We start from the raw sequence: 23,612 nt of genomic DNA, 5'->3' as shown, positions 1-23,612 counted from the left end.
TGATCTTCACCTGAAGGCCTCTATGATGTAGGAAGTGGGTGTGGCTCCAGAATTGAGGTTGGGTTTCCAGGATAAGGTGATGGAGGTCCGGGAAACGTCTGTGACCTCGGGTTTTGACGGAGCGCTAGGTATCAGGTTTGGGTCAGTTGGTCTGTTTGGCTGGACGGGGGATCCAAATTCTGAGTGCAGAACAGAAATGAAAGGAAGCACGTAACTTCAGATGATTTTAAAACACAAGATATTTTCTCATTGTCATGATTTTTTTTTACCTTGAACTTCCAAATAGGCTTTCCATGAAGCCTCTCCACTGGGAGTGGAGGCGATGCAGGTGTAGGTACCGGTGTCACCAAGCTGGAAGAGGAGAGGGGGAAGGACATTTGGTTAGATGCAAATTATTTAAATGAGTCCAATCGTCACTACCCTCTTCACACCAACTTTCACCGTTCTGCTTATAACTATCTAAATAAAATCTGCCGCAGGCAGCTGCCACTGCCTGATGATCTTGGTGTCGTCTCTTTTAAGGCCAAACTGGGGGAAGGCAGCTGGATGAGTCAAACGGCAAAACACTTAGTCAAATGGAAAAGATATTCACAGAATTACATACTAATGAGAGGCTTTTTCTCCATCACACCACTTTGTTCTAAGAACTAAAACCCACTGCTGATCTGAACAACTGATGTGGTGACAATTAGTGCTGTGGTTTTATCCTGATCACATGGATGATTAGAAGTTAAGCCTAAAAGCTGATACTTTCTGAACTAATGTGCACCATGAAAGTATTAGTAATAAAGTTTATTTACATTTTAATTGAAAACTACATATCCAGTCTGAATTTCATTTAAGTGCATCACCAGCCTCAATGTCTGTTGATTTATAAATTGGCATGTGTTTTCATAATATAATTTTAAAAATAGGAATCTGCACAACATGTTTACATTCAATGAGTTTTTTTTTACTCCACAGTGAATCATATTATATATATTATTGGTCTGATGTAATATTCTAATTTTAAATATGTCTTCATTACCTGTAAGCAGAAAATTGCTATTTAATAGAAAAGGAAGAGAAGGCTTTCAAACTTTCACAGTGTGTAATTCAATGTGTTTCACTTGGTGATAAAGTTCTTGAAATAAATGGACATTTTCAATAATAATTTAATTCCCTCATAGCCACCCAAAAGCTTGTGGCAAAGTTCTGGGTTGATATTTGTGGTTATGTTCATTTAATTTGCTGATTTCTTTCATCAAACCCACATTTTAAACGTTGTCCATGAATTTTCAATACTTGATCTGGGAAGGTGAATCCAGAAGCTTTGTGGTAGGCTGTTTCCCAGTGCCAAAGCCAAATGTGATTGCAGGCGAACACGACCCAGATCCAATTGTGTTTTTTGCCCATATACAGCTTTTTCATTTTTGTCTGATTGACCCAATTTCAATCTTTTCACCCCCTAAAAAATCTAATTTGTGCCACTTTGTGTAGCCAAATTAGATATACATCTGGTAGGTTTTGCCTCCAAACATGCTAATTGATGGTTCTCATCTGACCATAAGCTTTTCTTTCAAAATGAATTGGCTTGTCTACATTAGATTGATGGTTGGTTGATTAGAGTTGATTTGGAGTTCCAGTGGTTTCCAGTTCATGCCTGATTTGAGGTTTGGTGGTTGTGGTCTTTCCCTGAATTTGTTTCTAAATGTGCTATTGCTAATATACTAGTATATCCATTCTGCTGAAAACCTAATAAGGCAAACAAAAGCAGATATTATTTACCAAAGTGAAAATCATGTTTTTCATACTGATGCATTTTCAAGAAGTCTACTCTGTTAACTGAAGGGAAAGCCTCCAAGACAAATAAGTCTGCTCTGCTTTGTCGGTGATTTATAATCTGCTAAAGGCTACTGCGCTGAGCAAAACAAAACTGCGGAAAACAGAGATAAATTGTTTGAATAACAAAATATAATCATGTCCCCTCCTAAATGTCCCCGAGGTGTGTATTTTTTGGTTTGCCAGGAAGGAAATCTATTAAAATTTGATCACAACATTCACAAAACCATATTAAGAAAATAAATTACCCCAACATGTCAAAAACATCTTCGTTAAAACGTTGTCTGGGAGATATGACAAGTTCATTAATGTGAAGTGCCTGCAGAGTTTTTCCTCTGCCTCAGCTCAGACGCATTGCCTCCTGCCTGCCTCGCAATGGCATCCCAATCACACTGCAATCTTGTCACAGCGAGACACGCCAGCATTCATCAGAACACGGCAAACTGACATGAACCCTGACCTGCTGACGCCTCAATCTGGAAGAAACGTCGGCAACCCCCACTACTCGTCTCTCTGCACAAGAGCGCTTGGCGTCACGGGTTTTGCCGTGGAGCCCGAGCATACGGACACATGCAGGATGACACACACAGAACCCGCTGCTGCTGCTGGTTGACTGACAGGAGCTGCACGGTGTTCACCTTCACAGGCTCCGTTTCAAACCCTCGACAACTGACTGACAGCCCGCTGAGAGCCGGGTGCTGGCAGAAACACATGCTTTATTTACCAACCAGCAGGGGTTTGCCAAGCTCATTATGGGGAGAGCATGGACAACTTTAAAACCTCCTGGAATGGAACTTGGAATCTAATAGAAAAACCAAGCAGGGTAAAGCTATGTCTTATACTCCAAAAGGAAAAAGTCTTTTATTTTGGGGCTCGGACTTGGGATGTGTTAATTTTAGTCAATTAATTGTCTTTTAACATGATACAATTTTTGTGATACAATCTTTCGCTGCAGAGCAGATAGTGATATACACCATAAGATTAACAGCTTTCCACAAAAACTGGTTCTATAAAGTAACGGCTCAGGGAGTGGTGATGGGAATGCCGCATAGAATTTTGGAAAACAAGGTACCATTTTTCTTCCACTTCAGACGCACATAAAATCCCAATTGTCACCTGGAACCAGCTGCCTTACCTTTGCGTATCGTATTTGTAGCGCGCCCGTGTCCAGCTGTTTGACTCTCGAGTCATGTGTGGACACTAAAACGCCGTCCTTCCTCCACAGGATGGTGGGTATAGGGTTACCAGATGTCACACAGCTCAGGACCACGGTTCCGTCCACAGCCACCGTTTGATTGGTGGGCCCCTGTCGTATAACTGGTGGCGGGCGGTCTGACACAACTGGGGGAACAGAGGAAGGAAAACGGGCAATTACGAGAAGCCGTGGAAGCTGCTAATATGGTGTGGCCAGGTGAAAGGAAACTGGGATTCAGTCAATTATATCCAGCTGGGGGGAAAAGCAAACACGAAAAGTATAGGAGAGTGGGACCTGAACAAACAAGAGAGCAGCGACACAAGAATAGGAAAACAGTGGGGATCATAGGAAAGGAATTAAGTTCGATTTTTAAGAACTGGAAGCAATTTTTTTTATTTATTTATTTTTTATCATTCAGCAGCAGACGTTGATGCTGGCCAAATAATTGCTGAGAATTAAAATGAAAAGCTTTGTTTCCTTTTCAATCAGGAGCCTAGCGGAATGCATCAGAGCATAAGCCCCCTCCCCTGGGTCACAACAAAGAAACAAAAAAAGGCTTAAAAACTAATCAGAACACATAAACTTATTAAAGCAATGGTGCTGAGACTCTTCCCAGCTTACTTACATGATTTCTGTGCCCAGAAATCATGTAAATAAAAAATAGGTAGGTAGAAGTAAAAAAAAAAAAAAAAAAAAAAAAAAAAAAAAAAAAAAACTCTATGCCCCTGATCAACTTCCTCTCTTTTGGCCTGCTTGTTACGATTCAACTTTTCTAATCCTCAACCAAATTTTAATCAGATCACCTCAGTAAATAGATGAATAGAAGATGCTGCTTCTTTTATTCATGTCTTTAACCAGGGAAAGGAAAATCTATTCAAACCATTCAGGCCTTATGTGAAAACATAATCATCCCTTAAACATAATAGCTGGCTATGCCACCCTTGGCAGCAACTACTGCCATCAAGTGCTTACAGTAACAGGCAATGAGTCTTTTACATCACCATGGAGGAATTCAGGTCCGCTCTTCCCAACAGAATTATTCATAATTCACTGGTGTCATCTGGAACGTTACCAAACGCTTCAGTAGGAGTCATCGAGACTTCTCTACTTGTTTCTTGAAGTGGTTCTGCCTCTCTTTTTGCTCACGTTCCCATCTACTTGAGCACTTAGAAACATTTAATTCATTAGAATTGGTTATTTCTGCCACATTTGAGTGTTTTAAACAGTTCAAAACGGATGAAATAACTGGAGGGTTTGTCTTATTGTTTGGTTTATTTTTAAGGGGGCATTCATGGTTCGTCTTAATTTTGTGGTTTAGGGTTTATGCTGAGTGACTGATGTAACCAGACATTCCTTATGTTTTTCTGGTTGAAAGGAAGGTCATTGCCTTCTTATGCAATTCCACTTGATTCTCATCTCCCTTCAGTGCTCCATCTGGAATTTCTCCCATTGAGCTGAATTCTTCCAATAAAATTTCAGCCAGGCCAATCAGCAAACAGGAGGGCAAGTAGTCAATGAGGACTTTGATTTTCTGGGCTGTTTTAGAATTGCAGTCTGCCTGTAGTTTGGCAACGGCAGTGGAGGAAGTGAGCGAAACTGTTCAGTCCATGTTGGCAACGTTTCCAAATATTGAACTATCATCATGAGCCGCCTCATTCAACTCAGCACTTCTCATATTATGGTGGAGGATGGTTATTTACAGTGCACACAATTTCTGGCAAGCTTGAACCGGTGCATTAAATCCGAGAAATGATAATTAGCTAAAATTTAACGCCTCCAGTAAGGAATCGTTTTTCAATAACCAAGGGTCCAGACCCTCTGAACGAAGCAAAGCTTAGAACAAAGCCTTTGAATAAAGCCTTTGTAAGTCTTTCTAGATAAATGTTCATACCTTGTCATCTGTTTTGATGTCTTTTTAAAATTTTGAGATCAGGGATGTTGTGTTTGCCTTTAAATCTATTTCAAGTTGTCAGACAGGTTCTATTTTAGTGATTTCTTGACAATATCACTTTGGCAGTAATCTTCCCTGGGTTTGGGAAGTGAAACTGAAGCAAAAACATATACTTATATTTTAATCTGTACATAGTTCATTTATAGTTTAAAGTGAGAAATAACTGTTTGAATGACTGTAAAAAGCGTACAGATGCAGCTACAGGATAAAATCTGTCACATCTTGGTAGTTGGCATCCTTCCATCCGCAGAAAGACAAGACGCAAAGGAGGAACTTTAATAAATTTCATTCACTGTATTTGCTCTGTGCCGTTTGCAATTCATCACGTTTCCACATAGTGTTGCCTCCGTCTCTCTTGTCATTATTAATATTCATAGCCCTACTGATGACCGTTGCTGTCTACTCCTCTGATTTACTTGCAAATTACATTCACAGAGGGAAGCTTAAATTAATAGCAAACACAGTAAAGCAACATATAATGATGTATTTATGTGTGCATAGATCTTTGGAAATGTGTTGCGGTGTAATCTGCAGCTGCTTTGTCTCCGCTTTTGTGTAAAGGGGATGGTACAATTACTAAAACATTGTCAGCATGACCTGTTATTACCAGATCTGCCTGCGGAGAAGTGTTGGCCTCAGAGTGGCCCACTCACTTTAATAACTGTTATTATTATCCAGAGAGCAGGACAGAATGAGAAACAGGAGAGCAGCCAGGGAGATAGAGCATTCCATTGTAGGCCTTTAATGAGGAGAGACATTCTGGTAAATGAGGGGATGAATCTAGGTGTGTCGTAGATGGAGTGGTGGCTGCCCAGATATCTGTGGGACCGGCTCGTCCACGCAGCCGGCGGCGATTGGCTAAGCTGCGTAATTAGAGGGGTCGGTCCAGGCTTCACCGCATGGCCGCAGTCTCCTGATGTTAGACAGAAGCAAGCCAAGCATGGAATACTGAAGGAGACATTAGCCAGCATGAAGCCAGAGCAGCAAGAAAGTGAGCCATGGGTCTGGATGCAACGGCACCAGAGAGTCTCAACCTCCTGACAGGAACACTCGGAACAGGCCAGACCAAACCTCACAAACCTCAACACGGATTGTAATACGCTTTGGAGCACAACCACAACATTACAGATGAACAGTGTTATACTCACAAGCTTTAGATTATCTCAAATTCCAATAGATCCGATATATTAACTTCTCTTTCTGTGATATTAACTCTCTGCTATGTTTTGCTGTGTGTAGACAAGGTCTTTTATCTAACTGTCCAGTGGTGTGTGTCTTGTTTTTTTTCACTAACAGCCAAAAAAAAAAAAAAAAACACAGCTGGGTAATAAAAGTATGGATTTGCACTTCAGGATTTCACAAAATATAAAGTTTTGTAGTAATTTGCAGAGAAAAAAATTAAACTAAATCTGAAATCTGCTTTGTGTTCAAGCTGCATCCAGACCCATGGCTCACTTTCCTTTTAGTGTGTGCGTGCATGTGCGCATGTGTGTGTGTTTTCAACTCAGATTACCCCAAGTTATGATGCAAAGTTCTGTCAAACAAAATGGTGATGTTGAAGCTAAAGTGGTAGAAATCTGTGTTCATGTTTGAATTTGTCCATCTAAATAGTTTCTGTTCATATTTACAGTGGTACAAAAAGTGGATATCCTCTATAAGCATATGGGCGCCACGCTAAAGGGGCGCCAAAATGATGGGGGAAAATTATTTCTAGTTGGAATTTTCTGTACTCAACAGCTATTTGTGCATGTGTAAATTATATTATTAGTGTATAATAGTAAATAGTATTGCATAATAGTTGCACTTCTGAATATTTGTGACAGATAAAAAGAATAATAGATGTAAAATTAATCATTTTGGTTCATTTTACAGAAAAGTTTAGAAAGTAGCTTAAAGAGAAATGGTTTCCTACCATCAGTAACCTCAAGCAGGGCCTTGGTGATCACACTGCCAGCGATGTTCAGAGCCTGGCAGCTGTAGTATCCCATGTCGGAGCGCTCTGCGTCTGTGATGGTCAGATCCCCAGTCTGAGATACAGAGAACCGGCTGGAGGGTTGAGGTGGTTGGTAGGAGAACAGGAGGTTCTGTAAGGAAACCAGAACAGAGGCTTTGGAAAAAAACAGCACTGATGTGCCATAATATTGATCCTCCAAACCTGCATACAGTGCTTTAAAAAAGAAAATCTTCACACCCTTTAACGTTTCCACACAGGTATCCGGATATAACTGATGGGCCACGTCATTTAAAAAGTATTGTACACACAGGACTGGTTTCAGAAAGTTTTTATCTGCATGAACCTGCAGATAAAAACAAATCCACTGTGCAACCCGTCAGCTAGTAAGACTGCTTCAAAACAACCACAGCTTCCTGTTAGGAATTAAACATGGTGCCAGAAGGTTCAGTTGTGTGGACAGATATATTGGTGTAATTGCTGTTAATTAGCAATTACTGAGTTTTTAGAAATAATTGCTTTTAGTTATATTAAACAGTTTCGTTTGTGGGTGAAAGGCCAACCTACATAAAAATGGATTTGTTTCCCCATATTTGGCTACCTGTAGACTAGGTCTCAGTTTCATTACAGACACAAACTTTAGTGTATTTTGGTTGGATTTTACATGAATTTTACATACTAATATTGTGAAATGGTTGCTTTGTTTTGTTTTTGTCTTTTTTTTTTAAATTAAAATCCCCTAAACTCTGACAGTGAAAAATAAATGGAAGTCCAACACAATCAGTATAGCTTTGGGCTGTAATGTGAAAAATAGCTGAAAACATTTAAAATGAAACTGAAATATTTAACTCTTTGCTCTTCCTTTTACCTGACTGCCTTCCCTCTGCCAGAAAATGGCCGGCTGTGGGTTCCCAGTGGCCTCGCACTGGAACGTCACCGTCCTGCCAACTCCAACCACCTGATTCCTCGGTCTCACCACAAACGCTGGGGGCACTGCAGGACAGCCATGCCAATGGTTAACTCCGGTTAAGGCAAACACACTACAACATCACTACAGCACAAAAAACACCATCACACATCCAATATTATTTGAATGGAAGACAAGAGAAATTTGCCTGTATTCAAATTTGTTACAGTTTGGTTTCAAATGTCTACATGGCAATAGCAAATTAGAGTGTAGTATTTAAAGCCAAAATATACACACATGATAGATGTAATAAATATAAATATAAAAAAACAATAGTTACTTCCATACTGCTCATTTGCATGTGCAAAGCTATGGAGCATTAAAATTTACATGGAAATGGGGAATAAATTTGAGCCATCTGTCCATGCTGACAACTTCCAATGGTGTAGGCCTCACCAGAATGCTGTGTTCATGCATCTTAATGACAAATTCTAGCTCAAATGAAGAGTGCCATTACAGCCAAACGACAACCATGCAGTTCTGTGGTGACACTGGTTTAATAGGCTAAACATACTCTGATTGTGTCCTAAAGCCTAAAAACAACTTTTTGTCATTTTTAAACACAAACTGAATAATAAATACAAGAGTGCAATCTCAAAATTGTCACCTAAGATATGAACACAATTTGTCTTTACGTACCAGATGATTTTTTTTTTTTTTTCTTTTTTTGGTGATGGGGTGTTTAAAAATGGGGGAAAATAAAATAAAAGAATGAAATGATGCAGCATTACCTTGGAGGTACAAGATGAGCTTTTTTTTTACCCTCTAATGTCCTTTTGTCCCCGTTGCCCATGACAACAGAAACATGATTGCTGATTGAAGGGTGGAGAGGTGATGGGTGAAGGATGGGGGGGGGGTTGTGACACCTTCCTGTCTCTGTCAGGGTGGTGAAAAGGTGACGGGTGACATTTCAACTTACCAGACACGACTAAAAAGGAAACAAAAAAAACACAAAAGACAAAATGCCAGAATGAATAACCAAATAAAAACATAATGACAACAAATGAAAGATAAGGGAAAAAAACAGCATGATGTTCAAAGATATAAATAATCATGTTGTTTTCATCCTGTGGGAACAAAATAGACATGTTTCATCCTTCATGCAAACCCTAGGGACAGAAGTATTAGGCTGGGTTATCAGGATACAAACAAGAAAACATTTAAATTTTTTTACAGTTAGGACAATTTGAAGCAAAAATACACAATTTATTTGGATAAATCCCATAAATATGAATATGAAGCTCATACAGGACAAAATGATTTTCAATGTTATTTTTGTAACCACACATTTTTCAGTTTTGCCACAAATTCACCACTGAATTTGGTTTGAACTTTGACTAGACCATTCTATCCCACTGCAGAATGATCAGTTTCTCTGATTTTGCTATTTATACGTACAAGTTTGAGTAAAATTAACATTATTCTTCTATTCTATGAACTACTGACAACACGTCTCCAAAATGCTAAGCCACAATTTAGTATTTATTTGTAGAAAATGAGAAATAGTCAAAATAACAAAAAAGATGCAGTGCTTTCAGACCTCAAATAATGCAAAGAAAACAAGTTCATATTCATTTAGAAACAACAAAAGTAATGTATGAATTTAGGAAGAGTTCAGAAATCAATATCTGGTGAAATAACCAGGACGTTTTCAGTGGGGTTCAGTGCAGTGGACTCTATTTTTTCCAGAACTGTGTAAGCTTTGATCTAAATTAGTCAGCTGAAGCTCTGGCTTGTTGTTTAGTTGATGATTAGGTTTTGTCAACCTTCTGGAAGGTGAATTTCCACCTCAGTCTCAAGTCTTTTGTAGCTTGCAATAGATTTTCTTCACTATTTTTATGTATTTTCTGATTACCCAGGTGCTAACAAAGGAAGAACCCTAATAAAGTTTTTTTTTTTTTTTTTTGAGGACCTTTCTGGGTTGTTATATCTTAGTTCCCAAAACACAGCTTTGCATATTTAAACCGGGTGCATAAAAAGACAAGGTGAATGTTAACTGTCACTCGCTGGTCCTAAATCTCCCTCTGGCCAATCGCTCACCTTATCTAATCTATCTGTTTCAGCGGCTTCCTCAGAAACATAAACGCTGGCAGTCAGAATAATGGCCGGACCCTTCCTCCTCCCGCTGCCTATAGCTGGCCTTTAAAATGCAGATAAGACTCACATCAAACACTCCTGATGCAAGACGCTCAGGTCTATCTGTGTGCCAGTGGGCCTAGATACGGACCATCATGAGACACCCCTCTCTCACAAAACGCACGCACGCACGCACGCACGCAAACACACCCTCCCTTTATATAACCATTCATATGTGTCTAAGCCTTTAATGAGGTAACCTAACCTCTCCCATGTTGCTTCTGATCACAGTTGTGGACCACGAGTGAGAAGAGAGCCTGAAATCTGACCGGCTGAATAGTTTCTGCTTCCTGTTGGTTTTTTAGCACAGAGGGAGATTTTCTGTTAAAGGTTCTGACACGTTTCCATGAACAAACTGCAGTTGATTCTATATTCATAACAGCAGTGTTATGTTAGTTTCAGACTAACGGATGGATAGATGGAAGAGAAAGAGGTGAAGAAATAGATGGAATGTAGGGGAAAAAATTAATAGATGGATGGACGGATGGACGGATAGAAGTTTGACAATAAAACAGGCCCTAAATTCTGGGAGAAAATATTTATATTTATGTTATATCCATTCTTTTTCCATACTTCACCAGACCTAAAAATGTTTGGATTAAACTCTGTGTTGATCAGATGGAGGAGGAACCTTGTTATCAATAAAACGATTAATTGGAAAGTACAAATCCCCAACACCTCAGGAGTCAGGTTGTATATGAAACGTTTCCAATAATCCATTGATCACTGTAACAGCATGCTTTAAATGCTCCGTCTCTCATCAGAAATAACAGTTCTATGATCAGGTCAGATGAACACAAAAGCAAATCTGTAACTGAGGTCATGATTGCAGCCTTGGGGGTCCAGTCAAAGGCCACTCCCCTACATGTGCTCAGTCTTGAAAGATAGTGTCCCATCTTTACAAACGATGTTTAGCTTGTATTCTGTGAAAAACCATTTCACCCAGACAGGTTTCACCATTTATCACCACTAGAACAGCAAAACGTTTGCTGACAAAATAAGTTCCTCTCATTCACACTCTGCTGGCAGCAGCTCCAAGCCGCCATCCAGTCCCTTTACATGGGCTATTAGCAACACTGCTCTGGGGACCATAACTCTTTTCAAGATTTTCTATAAACATAAATCAGCACCAACAGCAAAGTGAGCCAGCTGAGAAAGAAAATAACACACTGATTTTCAGACTACAACTGTCAATGGAGTCTGAACAATTCATTTATAGAAACATGCTATTTATTGAAAAAGCTTAATTAAAAAAAAAAAAAAAACACTCACACACACATGGAGCAAACATTATCTGACCACGCCAGACACAGAAAAACTTCCATCTAATTTTGAAATCGTTCGTATATGTTGACTGGAAAAAAAAGAAATCTTTGCCGTGGCTTAGATTAACGGCTTCACAAAGAAGCCATAAATACAGAAAGTGACCTGGTTGATTATGTGTTGGTTCGATCAATCACGTGAATATTTTTCTTGACATATTTATAAGTCCAGAGGAGTTGTAGCTGGCTGATAAACAAGCATGTGAAACAATAATTCACTGATTGAGTTCGTTACGGGAGCAGAGCCGTTTGAAAGAAAAATAGCCCCGAGCACCACTTCCACAGTGTTGTCTTTGTTCACTGAGAATGTGACCACAGAAGGTGAGAAGAATCCCCTCTGAAGTGTGCAGCTCTGGAGGCTCATGGTGATACCACACGCCTCCTTAGTCTTCTAAGACAACTAAAAATAATAAAACATTTTGGTCATAAGATGAGATGAGGCAAAGATGTTGGATTTGTAAGAATGAAGCAAAGTGATATTTAGCAGTATTTTTTGAGAAAACTAACTGTTTGGCCGAGTAAAAGATTCACAAATCACTGTTAAGATATATACAGCTCTGAAAGAATGAAGAGTCCACTGCTCTGAGCCCCATTGAAAACCTCCTGGTTGTTCCACCAAATATTGATTTCTGAACTCTTCCTGATGAACAATGTTCATTACTCAAAGATAAACCTATAAGAAGTAAAATCAGAGAAACTGATCATTTTGCAGTGGTCTCTGAATTTTTTCCAGAGCTGTAGATGTTGAACGAATATGTGCATTTGAGGAACCTCACAGTGATTTTTTTGTTTGCTCTGATCTTTATTTTACTCTTAGAAATGCACCAATATGAAAATTTGGGCTGTTATCGATATCCATTATTAATATTGCTTTTACACCCGACAGCTGATATTTACTAATTTTATACATATTTCACTACCTTTTCGACAGCTTAAAATAAAAACAACACCTCAATCAATTAATATTGCTGATACATCTGACTTTACCATTGCTTCAGTTAAACTCCCCTCAATCCTTTGCTACATCCCTATCACTGTCACATGACCAAACAAAAACCACAGGACCAACCTCTGCCCCCGTTCAGCAATACGATGGAAATAAATGTTGGTTGTTAATATCATACCAGTTTTGTTTACTGGACTGATACCGATATTAATGGCAATATATCATGCATCCCTAATTACTGTACTCTAACAATGTTAAAGTGAAATTGATTCCAAATAAATGTATTTATTTTCCCAGATAAAAGGTTTTATAAAAAGCAAAAAAATAAAAGACCTCATCTCTACTTAGGTCTTCATTTTAAGATTTCTAGAGATGAGTGTTGCAAATTAGCTATGCAGTAAACATTGTGATGCAGGCATTGATCTGTCTCTATCAAATAAACAATAAAATAACATTGTAGTCCAACATTTGAAGAAAACATTCTTTGAGTATCATAAAAAGCATCTGATGTATTATTATTAAGAGCGGTTGACGGTTAGTGAGTCATGGCATTCACACACTTTCTGCAAATAGTTATCTCATTTGTCATTCTCACATTGGAAGCATTTTCAACACTTTTGTAGGATTAGGACCAGTTTTGAGCTAGGCAAGCATAAAACTGCAAGATGTGGACTAAATAAATAAAACTCTTCTGGATTGTTTTATGCTGTTTTAAAATTCTTTAAAACACAACTTGCAAAAACAACAAAGGAGATTCTTCGTTTTCCAAAACAATAGTTGTAAAATCTTCAATTGTTTTTTAACCAAATATTTTTCAGCGTCTCAACTACTGAGTCGATTAGCATAGGCCTCTTTGAGAGCAATTTTTACCTCTGAATTATTGTTATTCTGCAGCAACAGTCCTCTGTCGCAGAAGTTAAGCAACAAAGCCCGACTCTGGAGATTTGATGCAGGCTGACGGCGGCCGCCGCTAAACCGACAAACTAAACTGTTGCTCCCCACATCACAGGTTTCTTCACTACTACAGCGACATCCCACTACCTATACATCGTCCCTTCTGCTTTGGCCCATTTAGACCTACAATTACCCAGCTTTTCTTTCCATCCCTGTGCCCGCGTCTGTAATTAGAAGCATGTCATTTCCGAGCGTGGGACTGTGGCCCGCTTGCCTTTAATTAGCTGGACTACTCTCTACCCACAGCCTCGCTGGCCTCTGTGCATCCCGGCCTGCTTAAACTTCACTCTGAGGAGAGAGTGGAAATTGTTCTGGGCATCAGTCAGCATCTGATTTAAACAATATGATTCCTGCCATGCCATAATTTTTTTTTAACATTCCTCTTCATAACTGTGGCAAGAGAGTTTTCTTGGCTGAAGTAAAGACAGTTGAAGGATTTGCACGATTTAACTCTCACCAGATTGCGAGTTGAAAGGCATGATGTATGAAGGAAGAAAGAAAGAAAGAAAGAAAGAAAGAAAGAAAGAAAGAAAGAAAGAAAGAAAGAAAGAAATAGGGAGAGAGGGAGATAAAGAAAGAAAGAAAGAAAGAGAGAAAGAAAGAAGGAAAGAAAAAAGAAAGAAAGAAAAAAGAGGGTCAGTGCTTTAGTATGATCATGCAGACACAGTGAATTGCCCTGAGGTTAGGACATTTAATTTCCACTGAGGACAGGGGAGGTTTTAGCATTTCAAATATGATTCTAAGTCAGGAGAACAGCTTATTGAGCCATGCATCAATGCAGTTCCCTTTCATTAACTAACCTTTCATCAAGGGAAGAGAAAGAATGGGGGAGAAAAAAAGCAATAAGAGGAGATATATTGACGGGCGTATTGGCAGGTGGACCTAATCTTATGCCTCAAACCAATCTAAGGTTTGGTGTCTTACTGAGCGAAGTGGGAAGTAATTGTAAAGGGTAGCCATGTGAAAATGAGCTATCTGTGTTTCCTTCTAGGGGGTTGGCAGATGAAAAGAGTTGCCTTAAATTTCTGCTGGTGGTGACATTAATATGACTGACCTCACTGCAGAAATTTCTCTTCACCACCCCCCCTCCCAACTATAGCCCCCAGCCCCAATTCCCAACCCGTTCTGCATCAATTGCGAGCCAACCCTCAAACGCCGGCATTCGCCCTCACCATATCTCCTCATTCTTTGCGCTCAAAGCTTCCTCCCTTCTTCCCTCCCCTCTTGTCTCACCAGACTCCAAACATTCCCATTAGTTTTGCCGTTAAATGGCCCCTGTGTTCCCCTGAGTCTCAGGAGACTTTTGGGGGGGTGATCCCACCCACCCCCTATTTTCTCTGAATGGTTTCTTTCTGAATGTTCACACTCCGTGACCAGCTGCTGTATAGTCCGACCGTGTTAATAAGAGGTCCAATTGAGAGGGCCACAGGAGACACACGCATATATTCCATTGGTTCACAAACGGTACTGTAACTCTGAAAACATGAGGGACGAAGTGCCTCTAGAGAAATACCACTTGTATAAGGCAAATGAAATCGATTGGTGCTGAGCTCCCATGTGCAATAGCTCTACAATCGTTATAGATTTCAGCATTCTTTTTTTATTAGAAATCAATCAGCTAATTGAGAGAGAAGAGACTTTAAAGTGATGATCATATAGTAGCCATGCTGGTGGCTATTATTGCTTTGTAGCTGGGCTAAATTACTTTTCAATCAAGCCGCACTAAAACTCAAAATGGAAATGAATTTAGAGCGGCTGTCCAAGGGGCTATTAATAGCACATGTAGCAAAGCCAAACAGGGTAAAACTTTAGACTTATAGGGGTTATTGAACTGTGGTGTGCCTACCGTGGACGGTGAGCGTGGCTGAGGCCTCCGCCTTGCCCACCATGTTCTCTGCCACACACGTGTAGGAGCCTACGTCAGCAGAGATCACGCGGCGGATCTTCAGGGTGTGGTCCTCACGGATCTCGTATCTGGATATGTAAAGGCGCCAACAAATAAAATTTTTGCAAATATATCAGAAATAACCCAAGGCACAGACAAAGGGATCAAAAAGGAGTCTTTGCTTGGATGAGTCATACCGTCCTTTAGGGAGGTCGCCATCGTCTTTCCTCCAGCGTACAGTGGGAACTGGGTCACCACGAGCCTCGCACTTAAACTCCACACTTTGGTCCACTAAGACCACCGTGCTGCTTGGGCGACGCACAAAGCTAGGACGCTCTGCAGAAAGAAAACAGGAAATCAATGAAACAGACATCTATCTAGCTATCTAATCATTAAGCTAGCTGGCTATCACTGTGAGTATTATTATCCTTCTGTGCACTTATACCACTAAAGTTGATTATTTAACTGCAAAAACAAAACCAAATTTCATTATTTTCCAGTCAGACAATCATTTTATAAGTAACTACTTTTGAACTGTGTTCACTCGCACCTTTGTAATATGCTTTCCCCGTTTTTAGTTGCCTCTTTATTCTACCATCTTAAAATGTATATTGTAATTTGCATAAAAGTCTTTAAACAAAATGCACATAATAAAATAATTAGAAATTCCCTTAGTCTGAAACAACATGTTTATTTTAAGGGAAAATGGCCAAGATTAGCAGCAAATTAATTAGAAAAATAAAAATTATTTTTGCACTCACATTCACATTATTACAACTACTATTAACAGGAATTTAATAAAACAAAACAGTCTTCACTAATTGCTTTTTGGCATGTTTTATCAACAAAATTCTTCAAATTAATAATAAAAAAAGCATTTTGTCCACACAAATGACAAGGTTGAGAATCTTTTTCATGTAAAAAAGTCATGTTCAAAAGCAGAATAAAACACAGTGTATTGCACTGAATGTATTGCAAATAGATAAAACCAAGGAAGAAAAAGTAAACACCTGGATGTGTGTTGTTTGTAATCACAGAATACTCCATAAACCTGAGCCCAAGATCAAATATCTGTCATATGGACGCCTGACCTAAACTAATGCTCACACTTTGTCTTATCCACGCATCCAAACAGTTTACAGCTATTACAGAACTTGATGGTAAGTTCTTGTAAATTTAAGATAAAAATACCTAAATTCTTCTTATAGGTGCTCTAATGACAGCTTGTGATATATTATGAGCCAGTTAGTGATGTAATTAGGAACCTCTGCTTCGTTCGGGACCCAGATGAGTATCTGGGTCAAAGGTGACTCATGTAAAATCTAGTCCAGCTGCTCATAGACAAGAAGCTGCAATAAGCAGCCCAGGAACCCGGTTTACAGAGAGACTGTGAGTCATGTCACACTGTGGGCTAAAGGTCAGCGACATCATTTTGTACCCTGCAAGTCAGAGACTAAACATCTGGACTTTGTTTTTACAGCAGACAAACAAAAATAAGAGAATTAACCAGACAATGGGTTGGCATGCTGCAAAGAAGAGAGAAATAAAAAAATAGAAGCTTAATTACCCAGAACTGTCAGTTCAGCTATTTCACTTTCACGCTCTCCGACCATATTTGTGCCGACGCATACATACTTCCCAGCGTCACTCTTGCGGGCATTCGTGATCATCAGCTTGCCTCCACGTATCTGAGTGGATACAAAAAGGTAATTAGAACCTAAATGTGGAGAAGAAGAAAGTTACACTGTTTGCCATTGACATACTAAGGCCGTCTTGACACAAGGAAACAAAAAAATCCATCCAATCTGACTGATGTCAAGCTGACTTGGAAAGAAGACTGAAAAACAACTGAGTCTTTACATGTGAAAAGCTGGTAGTGACATATGATAAAAGACATCAACTAGTAGCGGAGGTAATTTTTTCTTTTTTTTGCTTTGCGCTTTTGCTAACTTTGAAAACATTTGGTACACTTTGTTTCATCTAAATTCATTTTTCCAGGTAAACTCTACAGCACTAATTTTCTTTTCTGTGTTGAAGTTTTTGGTTTATGGAGGACCAAAACTGACATAATAATAAAAGCATAAATATTTATTTATGCTTTTATTTCTTTTGAATAGCTTTTATTTCTTATAAAAACATAAATATATATTTATGCTTTTATTTCTTATGTCAGTTTTGGTCCTCCATATTGCTTATCAACTTCTTCAAGTAGTAGATGATTAAAGCCACGCTCTTATTTTGAAGTAGGTGAAGACTCAGCAGTTCTGTTTCACTCTTGTTTTTTTCCCTAGTAACTTTATTTCTAACAAGAAACATGAAAAATGGACAATGTAGAACATTGTATAAACACAAATCCAATATCTAAGGGCCTTATTGAACATGCAGTCTATAATGTCAAGTTTAAATTGGAGGGCAGTAATCTTTCAAAGGCAGATATAATTTCACTTGAGCGCTAATTGAAATTATTAGCTTCAGCTAAATACCATGTTGCTATTGTGCTTTTGCAATAGCAGAACTGATGTTTTTGTTTAGTCCATTAGAGTTAGCACAGGTTATGTTTTAGCTAGGGGTGCCCTCTAATTCTGTTTGCAAATGAACACAATTTTCAAGGTTTTTTTTGTAAAACAATTTGAAAACCATTAATCTTTTTTACCTCCTGTTCAGCCACAAATTTCATGTGACAAAATGTGGAAAAGTTCAACAGGTATTACGAGACAATATACATAATAACTTACCATCAGAAATATATTCCGGAAGTGATTACAGCACTTTTATATTTGTCCTTGTACAAGCAAAAACAGGAATTTCTTTAGCTTTTTCCTATTGTTCTCAGTCAGTTGGCCTATTCCTCAGGGTAAGCCATTTAAAAGACAAATCTTTGGACGATCCCTCAGCAGTGCCTCAGGTGTTACCTGAGGCACTGCTGGGACTGCAAGTGCTCCTCCAGTCATCTCAAACAACTTAGACCATCATTGAACTGGGAACACTTTTGAAAGCATTCTTCTTGGCATCAAGTGAACGGCACAGAAACACACACACCCGCTGGTAAATGTGTGTTTGTCCAGGTGAATATCATATCTGTTATTTCCCAGGGCTTTGATTACAGGCCAGAGGAGATGCTTTGTTCTCAGGCAGTCAGAAAGGCATCACGGGGCCCCGACACAGGCCCATCGCAGCCCTGTGAGCTGACAACCGTGGCAGTCGGTACAGATGCAGACAATAGCATGGTGTGCCAGTGATCTCTCAGAGCTTAAGGTTTTAAATGCACACATCAGCCTTCAGGAGCGGCTTTACCTCCTGCAAGCATGTAATCAATATTCCCATTAGAAAAGCACTGACAGAGAACTTGACACACTATATCACAAAAGTCTCATCTGCCCATTACTACCTTGTTAAAACTCCGTTGCTGTGATGATCCCACACATTCTGTGATGTCTCAGTTGATGTGCATCACATCACATCATGTGTCCATGAGGTTCTTTTGGTTGTCCTTTAACAATGGGCCATTCGGACACAAACCGTGTGAGGAACACAGCAACCTTACTGAGTAAGGTGGTCTGCTCAAAAGAGACAGAAATCAACATCTTGGATGCAGTATCATGTCACATAACTAGTTTTCTTCAATAGTTGAAGCAAAGATGAATAGAGTTAAATTTAGGGAACTCCTGGCAGAAAACCTAAAGGTACAAAAGCCTTGGCGTGGGGACACAGCTCCAAAATTACCGGATCTATGATGGAAGGGGTTAGAGAGGGAGTTTTCAAATCCAGACCCCGAGGCCTGAATTCCTGCAACTTTTATTTGTGCTTGCTTTTAACACACCTGAGTCAAATACTGAGATTACGAGCGGGACTCTGGAGAACTTCACTGTTTATTGAGGAGATGATTCAGCAATTTGATTCAGGGTGTAAAAGTGGCAGGACAACAGCCTTGGTGTTCAGGATTTGAAGACTCCTGGCTTTCTAGTGAGGAATGTTATGTTAGAACTGCCCACATTTTATGACCTCATGGTGAATCTACAACACAGCACTTAATATACCCATGAGGTCACCATGATTAAGCCAATGACACACTGTTTCCTAACTTGCCACAGATGCTGGCATTAAAAAAAAAAAACACCTGTTATGCAGTTTTCCCTGTTTGCTGGTAGACTGCAAATAGGGTCAGGAAAGGGGCACAGCAAGCATGTGGAACAAGGTCCTTTGTACAGATGGAACCAAAGGTGAACCTTTTGGCAACACCCTCCCCCAAAAAAAGACTGCACATCAGCCTAAACACAACACCTACACAGCCAAACATACTATTGGCCATATTTTGGTTTAAATCTTGAACGGCCAACATTTTTCTGACATCTCTGCTAGTCTACATGTCCATGAGGTTAGAATCAGGAAACTTAAGACAGATTAAGGACAAATCTTATGGTCCGGCGGCATTCTTCTGCCCTTCACCCTCTGTTTAAAATTAATAATAAAGCAGGAGACAGGCAGTGGAAGACTGGCTTATTTAGGGCACCTTGTGGAGCTGGAAGGGTTTGAAGTATCATTATGTTACTGTTTGTTTGAGGAAAGGCTTAACAGCTAAAATACTGTGACAATCACAAAGGACCAGGGTCAGGACGGCTCAAAGAGCTCAGAAAGGGGGTGCACTGTGGTTTCCACAGGGCTTTTGGCATTAGGATCACCTTAAGGCCAGTCCATTCTATGCTGATTCTTGCCACTGCATATCTGTAGTTTCCCCATCTCCCCTGGCACACGTGGAGAGCCAGAGCAGCAGAAACCCTGAGACTGGGCTAAAGATGATGAATGCGGTGAATCTCTTCTTTTTCGCCTGTGCACATTCTCTTCTCTCAGCGCACAAGCCTGTCAAAAGTCCCAACAATCTGACTATTATCCCTACATTACAGGGAGACAGCTCTATCCTGTCGCCTTTTGTCCCATGTCATTTGGCATTGCTGATAATGTAAAACCTCCCACATTCAGAATCGTGTTTGTTCAAATCCACACAGCAGTTCATTTTCCAAGCTTGTTATTATCCACAACAATAAGACAAAAGGAAGGGGACAATGTGCTGCTTTTCTGCCATTTACTATGCTCCTGACAAGCTCTAAAGCAAAGCGGACATTTGACGAGGTTTAAGTGCTTGGATTTTTTTTTTCTTTGTTTCTTTTTTTTCCCTCTGCCTTGTTCCTGATAGACTAGTTCTGCAGCCGTGACTAGCAGAAGCAATATGTGGCTAAACAACATTACTTCTCATTTCTCTGTGGGAATCCTTTCAAATCTCTGTGCAGGTAGCACACCATACATGCACTGTGTGTGCTATGCTACCTGCTTTGTATGTGCTGACAGCTGTATGATGACCCAATGAAGTTTAGTGTGAACATAATTAAGTGATTTATGTTTGAACCAAATTATCAACAAGTCATATTAAAACAGACGGTAAACATGCTAGCATTAACTTAGCATTTCAACAAGGTGCTCCAAGTGAACACATGGTTAGCAGGAGAAATAGAACTTTTTAAAACATGAACAAATGCACACTTAGACTGACAGAACATCAAAATTCACACATTAAGCTGGGGTATGTGACTTTTATTAAATAATATTTTTACATATTTTGTTAGCGTTATCATGTTGTCACATAATGAGATAAATAATATTTGCAAAGCAAATGGAAGGATCTGAGCAGCATGTACACAAGGGAGATTGACAGGGCTAAGATCCTCCTCCTGGCTCTGATTGGTTGTTTCCTATGGAACAGTGTATTTGTTCAGATGACAGCAGGACCACAGGGAGAAAGCAAAGGAGCTTCAATTTTTCCACAGATTATCTGTCTTATACTGTACAGTCAAGACATAATGGTAATTTTAAATATTGAAAAAACATATTTCTTATAAAACTTACAAGCCCCAGATTTAACTGGGTAAACCCATTTTAGAGTAGCAAATTGAAACTGACCTGCAGAAACTCTGGTTGGGACAAAATATCTGTCCCTCTCAGTGAAAATGGACAGGAGAGATCGCAGCATCTCGAAAGTGAGTTAAGTGTTTAACTGCCTTTGCACACCATTACCTTAGCGAAGTGAAATACCAATACTAGTTTGGATGTGTGTTGAGGGCTAAAAATAATGACCAGAACATCCCTATATGACATACCATCCATGTGCAAAAAGAAAATTCTGTGGTTTAGGTCCTCAGTACAATCACCAAGGAGACCGCACGTTTCAGCATGTTGCAAAGGAGAAAGAGTGAACTGAACTGAATATCGGAGATTCCGACCTCTCCCCTTCTCTCCTCTCCCCTCGTCACCAAATTTACAGTAACATAAACAAACTCTAGACGATGTCCCATGATTCTCCCAGTTCTGCTGACATGGCCCTCCAGAGGACAGCATCCAGGCAGCCATCCATCAGCACAGCTGATTACACATTTTCAGACGGTCAAACACGACATCTAGAAGGCCGATTGAAGAGCCTGGTGACTGTGCTCCCATAAACTTACCATCAAACGATGGTAAGTTTATGGTGAGAAACAGCAGCTGCTCAGATCCTCCAACCCGCCGCAGGCTACAAGAGCACAATTCAGTGTCATTTGGCCAGCACGCAGCGATGGCAGCAGTATTCACAATCTTCATTCAAAGTATGTCAAGTGTGACGTAAAAAAAATAATCAAACGGAGGAAAAGCATGTTGGGTTTAAGTGGAATAATAACAGTTGAACAAAGCATAAAAAACAAAGAAGAATTTTTTTGGAAATGTAAAAGTTGCTGTTTTGAATTTGGTATCAGGCAATGGCCAGTGCTGAGAGAATGGCCAACCAGATCCACGATGCTCTTTTTTAAATATTCTATCAGATTAAATATACAGCATGGATTCTTTTCATCTCCCTAAAACACAAGAGATGAATAAAGCCATCCAACAAAATGCTTTCATGTGTATTTCCACTGCGTCTGCAGTGACAGATCAAGCATGATATATACTTCCCTTTAACTAGATTACTTGCTCATTTCTTTCAGTTTTGCTCTTTAGAAGCAAAGCATGGTCTGCTAATCTTTCACGGTGGCTCTTAGTGAAACTAAACAATAGCTGCCTGGTTTAGGAGCCTTTTTCAACCTAACTGTTCTCATTTGGGAAACTGTTTACAGTTCTTTGGTAAAGACAGCTCGTGAAACAGCAATCATTCATCGATCTGGAGCATAAATTTGTGTTTGGTTGAATTCTCGGAAAATAAGATTTAAAAAAAACATCCTCTATAAATGAATAAATACAGAAATTCTGCTCAGATCTTTTGTAAGAACACACATGGAGCTGATTGATAAAAGGTTGCTTTTATCAATGGCTTTGCTGGTCTTTTAATTAACGCTGTTTGCAGATAGCTGCATGGATTCTACAGCCAAAGAGCTGCTGAGTAAAACTTTCTCTCCTTTGACTCCTCCTCCATCTCATCAATAGATCCTAATCCTGACTAATGAAACAGAACTAACTGTGACCTACATTAACAAATCCAAAAATAATCAAACATTTCAGCTGAGGATTTTCTTTACCTGCATCACAGGGTCATTAAAAACAAAGATGCAACAAGAAATTGGTCAGTGACCAGAACAGTCTGGTGGAGTAATTGTGACTAATTGTGACTTTAAGGGTGTTTTCACATCTTATAGTGACCATAAACAAATGAAGGAAACAACACATAAGCTCTTTAGAAGACACTGACCTGAGCTTTCTTCACAAAATGTAAACAAAAATAGAAAGGAGTTAGATTTTGGCGGTTGTAGAATTTCTCTTTTGACTTGTTAAAAGACAATCTAGACTCCTGATCAAAATCTTAAGACCAGTCAAAAAATTGCAAGAATTTGCACTGCAAGATTTTGCACTATTGGATCTTAAGAATGTTCTAAGTAGAGCTTCACAATGTTAAAGGAAAAAATCAGTGCGAGAGACAAGAACTTTTGAACGGGGAATTTTCTGAAAACTGCATTTACACTCAAACATGATTTTTTCAGCTGATCAAAAGTTTAAGACCATAGTCTTTAAAAGCCAAAGCTGTGCAAAAATCTGGATTCCATGTCATTTTCTGTCAAGTCTTTACACTGTCGAGACCTCCTGATGGCAAAAGCAAAAAAGCTCACCGACTATAAACGTGGTAGGATTGTTGAGCTGCATAAGCAAGGCCTCTCACAACGTGCCATCGCTGCTGAGGTTGGACACAGTAAGACAGTCATTTTGCATTTTTTAAATGATCCTGAGGATTATGGAACAAAAAAGTCAAGTGGTAGACCCAAAAAAATTTCACCAGCTCTGAGCCGCAGGATCCGATTGGCTGTCCGTCAAGACACGGGACGATCCTCTACCCAAATTAAGGCCATTACTGGTGCTGACTGCAGCCCAATAACCATCAGACGGCATCTGCGAGAGAAGGGCTTCAGAAACAAAAAAACGTCTTCAAAGGCCACGTCTTCTTCAACGCCACAGAATTGCCCGTTTGGACTTTGC

General features: G+C 39.5%; 1 protein-coding gene across 1 annotated transcript in view; it reads right to left on the bottom strand.

Annotated features, from left to right (window-relative positions):
• The window catches only part of robo1 (roundabout, axon guidance receptor, homolog 1 (Drosophila)), a gene marked incomplete at its 5' end in the record, with an annotated part of 71,275 nt that overhangs the window by 45,439 nt on the left and 2,224 nt on the right, over nt 1-23,612 (bottom strand). Inside the window, 9 exons of the mRNA XM_007573055.2 lie at nt 11-179; nt 270-351; nt 2,957-3,162; nt 6,880-7,051; nt 7,787-7,911; nt 8,805-8,813; nt 15,090-15,217; nt 15,326-15,464; nt 16,696-16,816. Coding sequence (XP_007573117.2) covers nt 11-179; nt 270-351; nt 2,957-3,162; nt 6,880-7,051; nt 7,787-7,911; nt 8,805-8,813; nt 15,090-15,217; nt 15,326-15,464; nt 16,696-16,816 — 1,151 coding nt within the window. The remainder of the gene's footprint in view (nt 1-10; nt 180-269; nt 352-2,956; nt 3,163-6,879; nt 7,052-7,786; nt 7,912-8,804; nt 8,814-15,089; nt 15,218-15,325; nt 15,465-16,695; nt 16,817-23,612) is intronic.

The sequence above is a fragment of the Poecilia formosa genome, unplaced genomic scaffold (assembly GCF_000485575.1).
Source record: "Poecilia formosa unplaced genomic scaffold, Poecilia_formosa-5.1.2 Scaffold317, whole genome shotgun sequence".
In the NCBI taxonomy this organism is placed as follows: domain Eukaryota; kingdom Metazoa; phylum Chordata; class Actinopteri; order Cyprinodontiformes; family Poeciliidae; genus Poecilia; species Poecilia formosa.
This window is presented reverse-complemented; position numbering and strand designations above follow the sequence as displayed.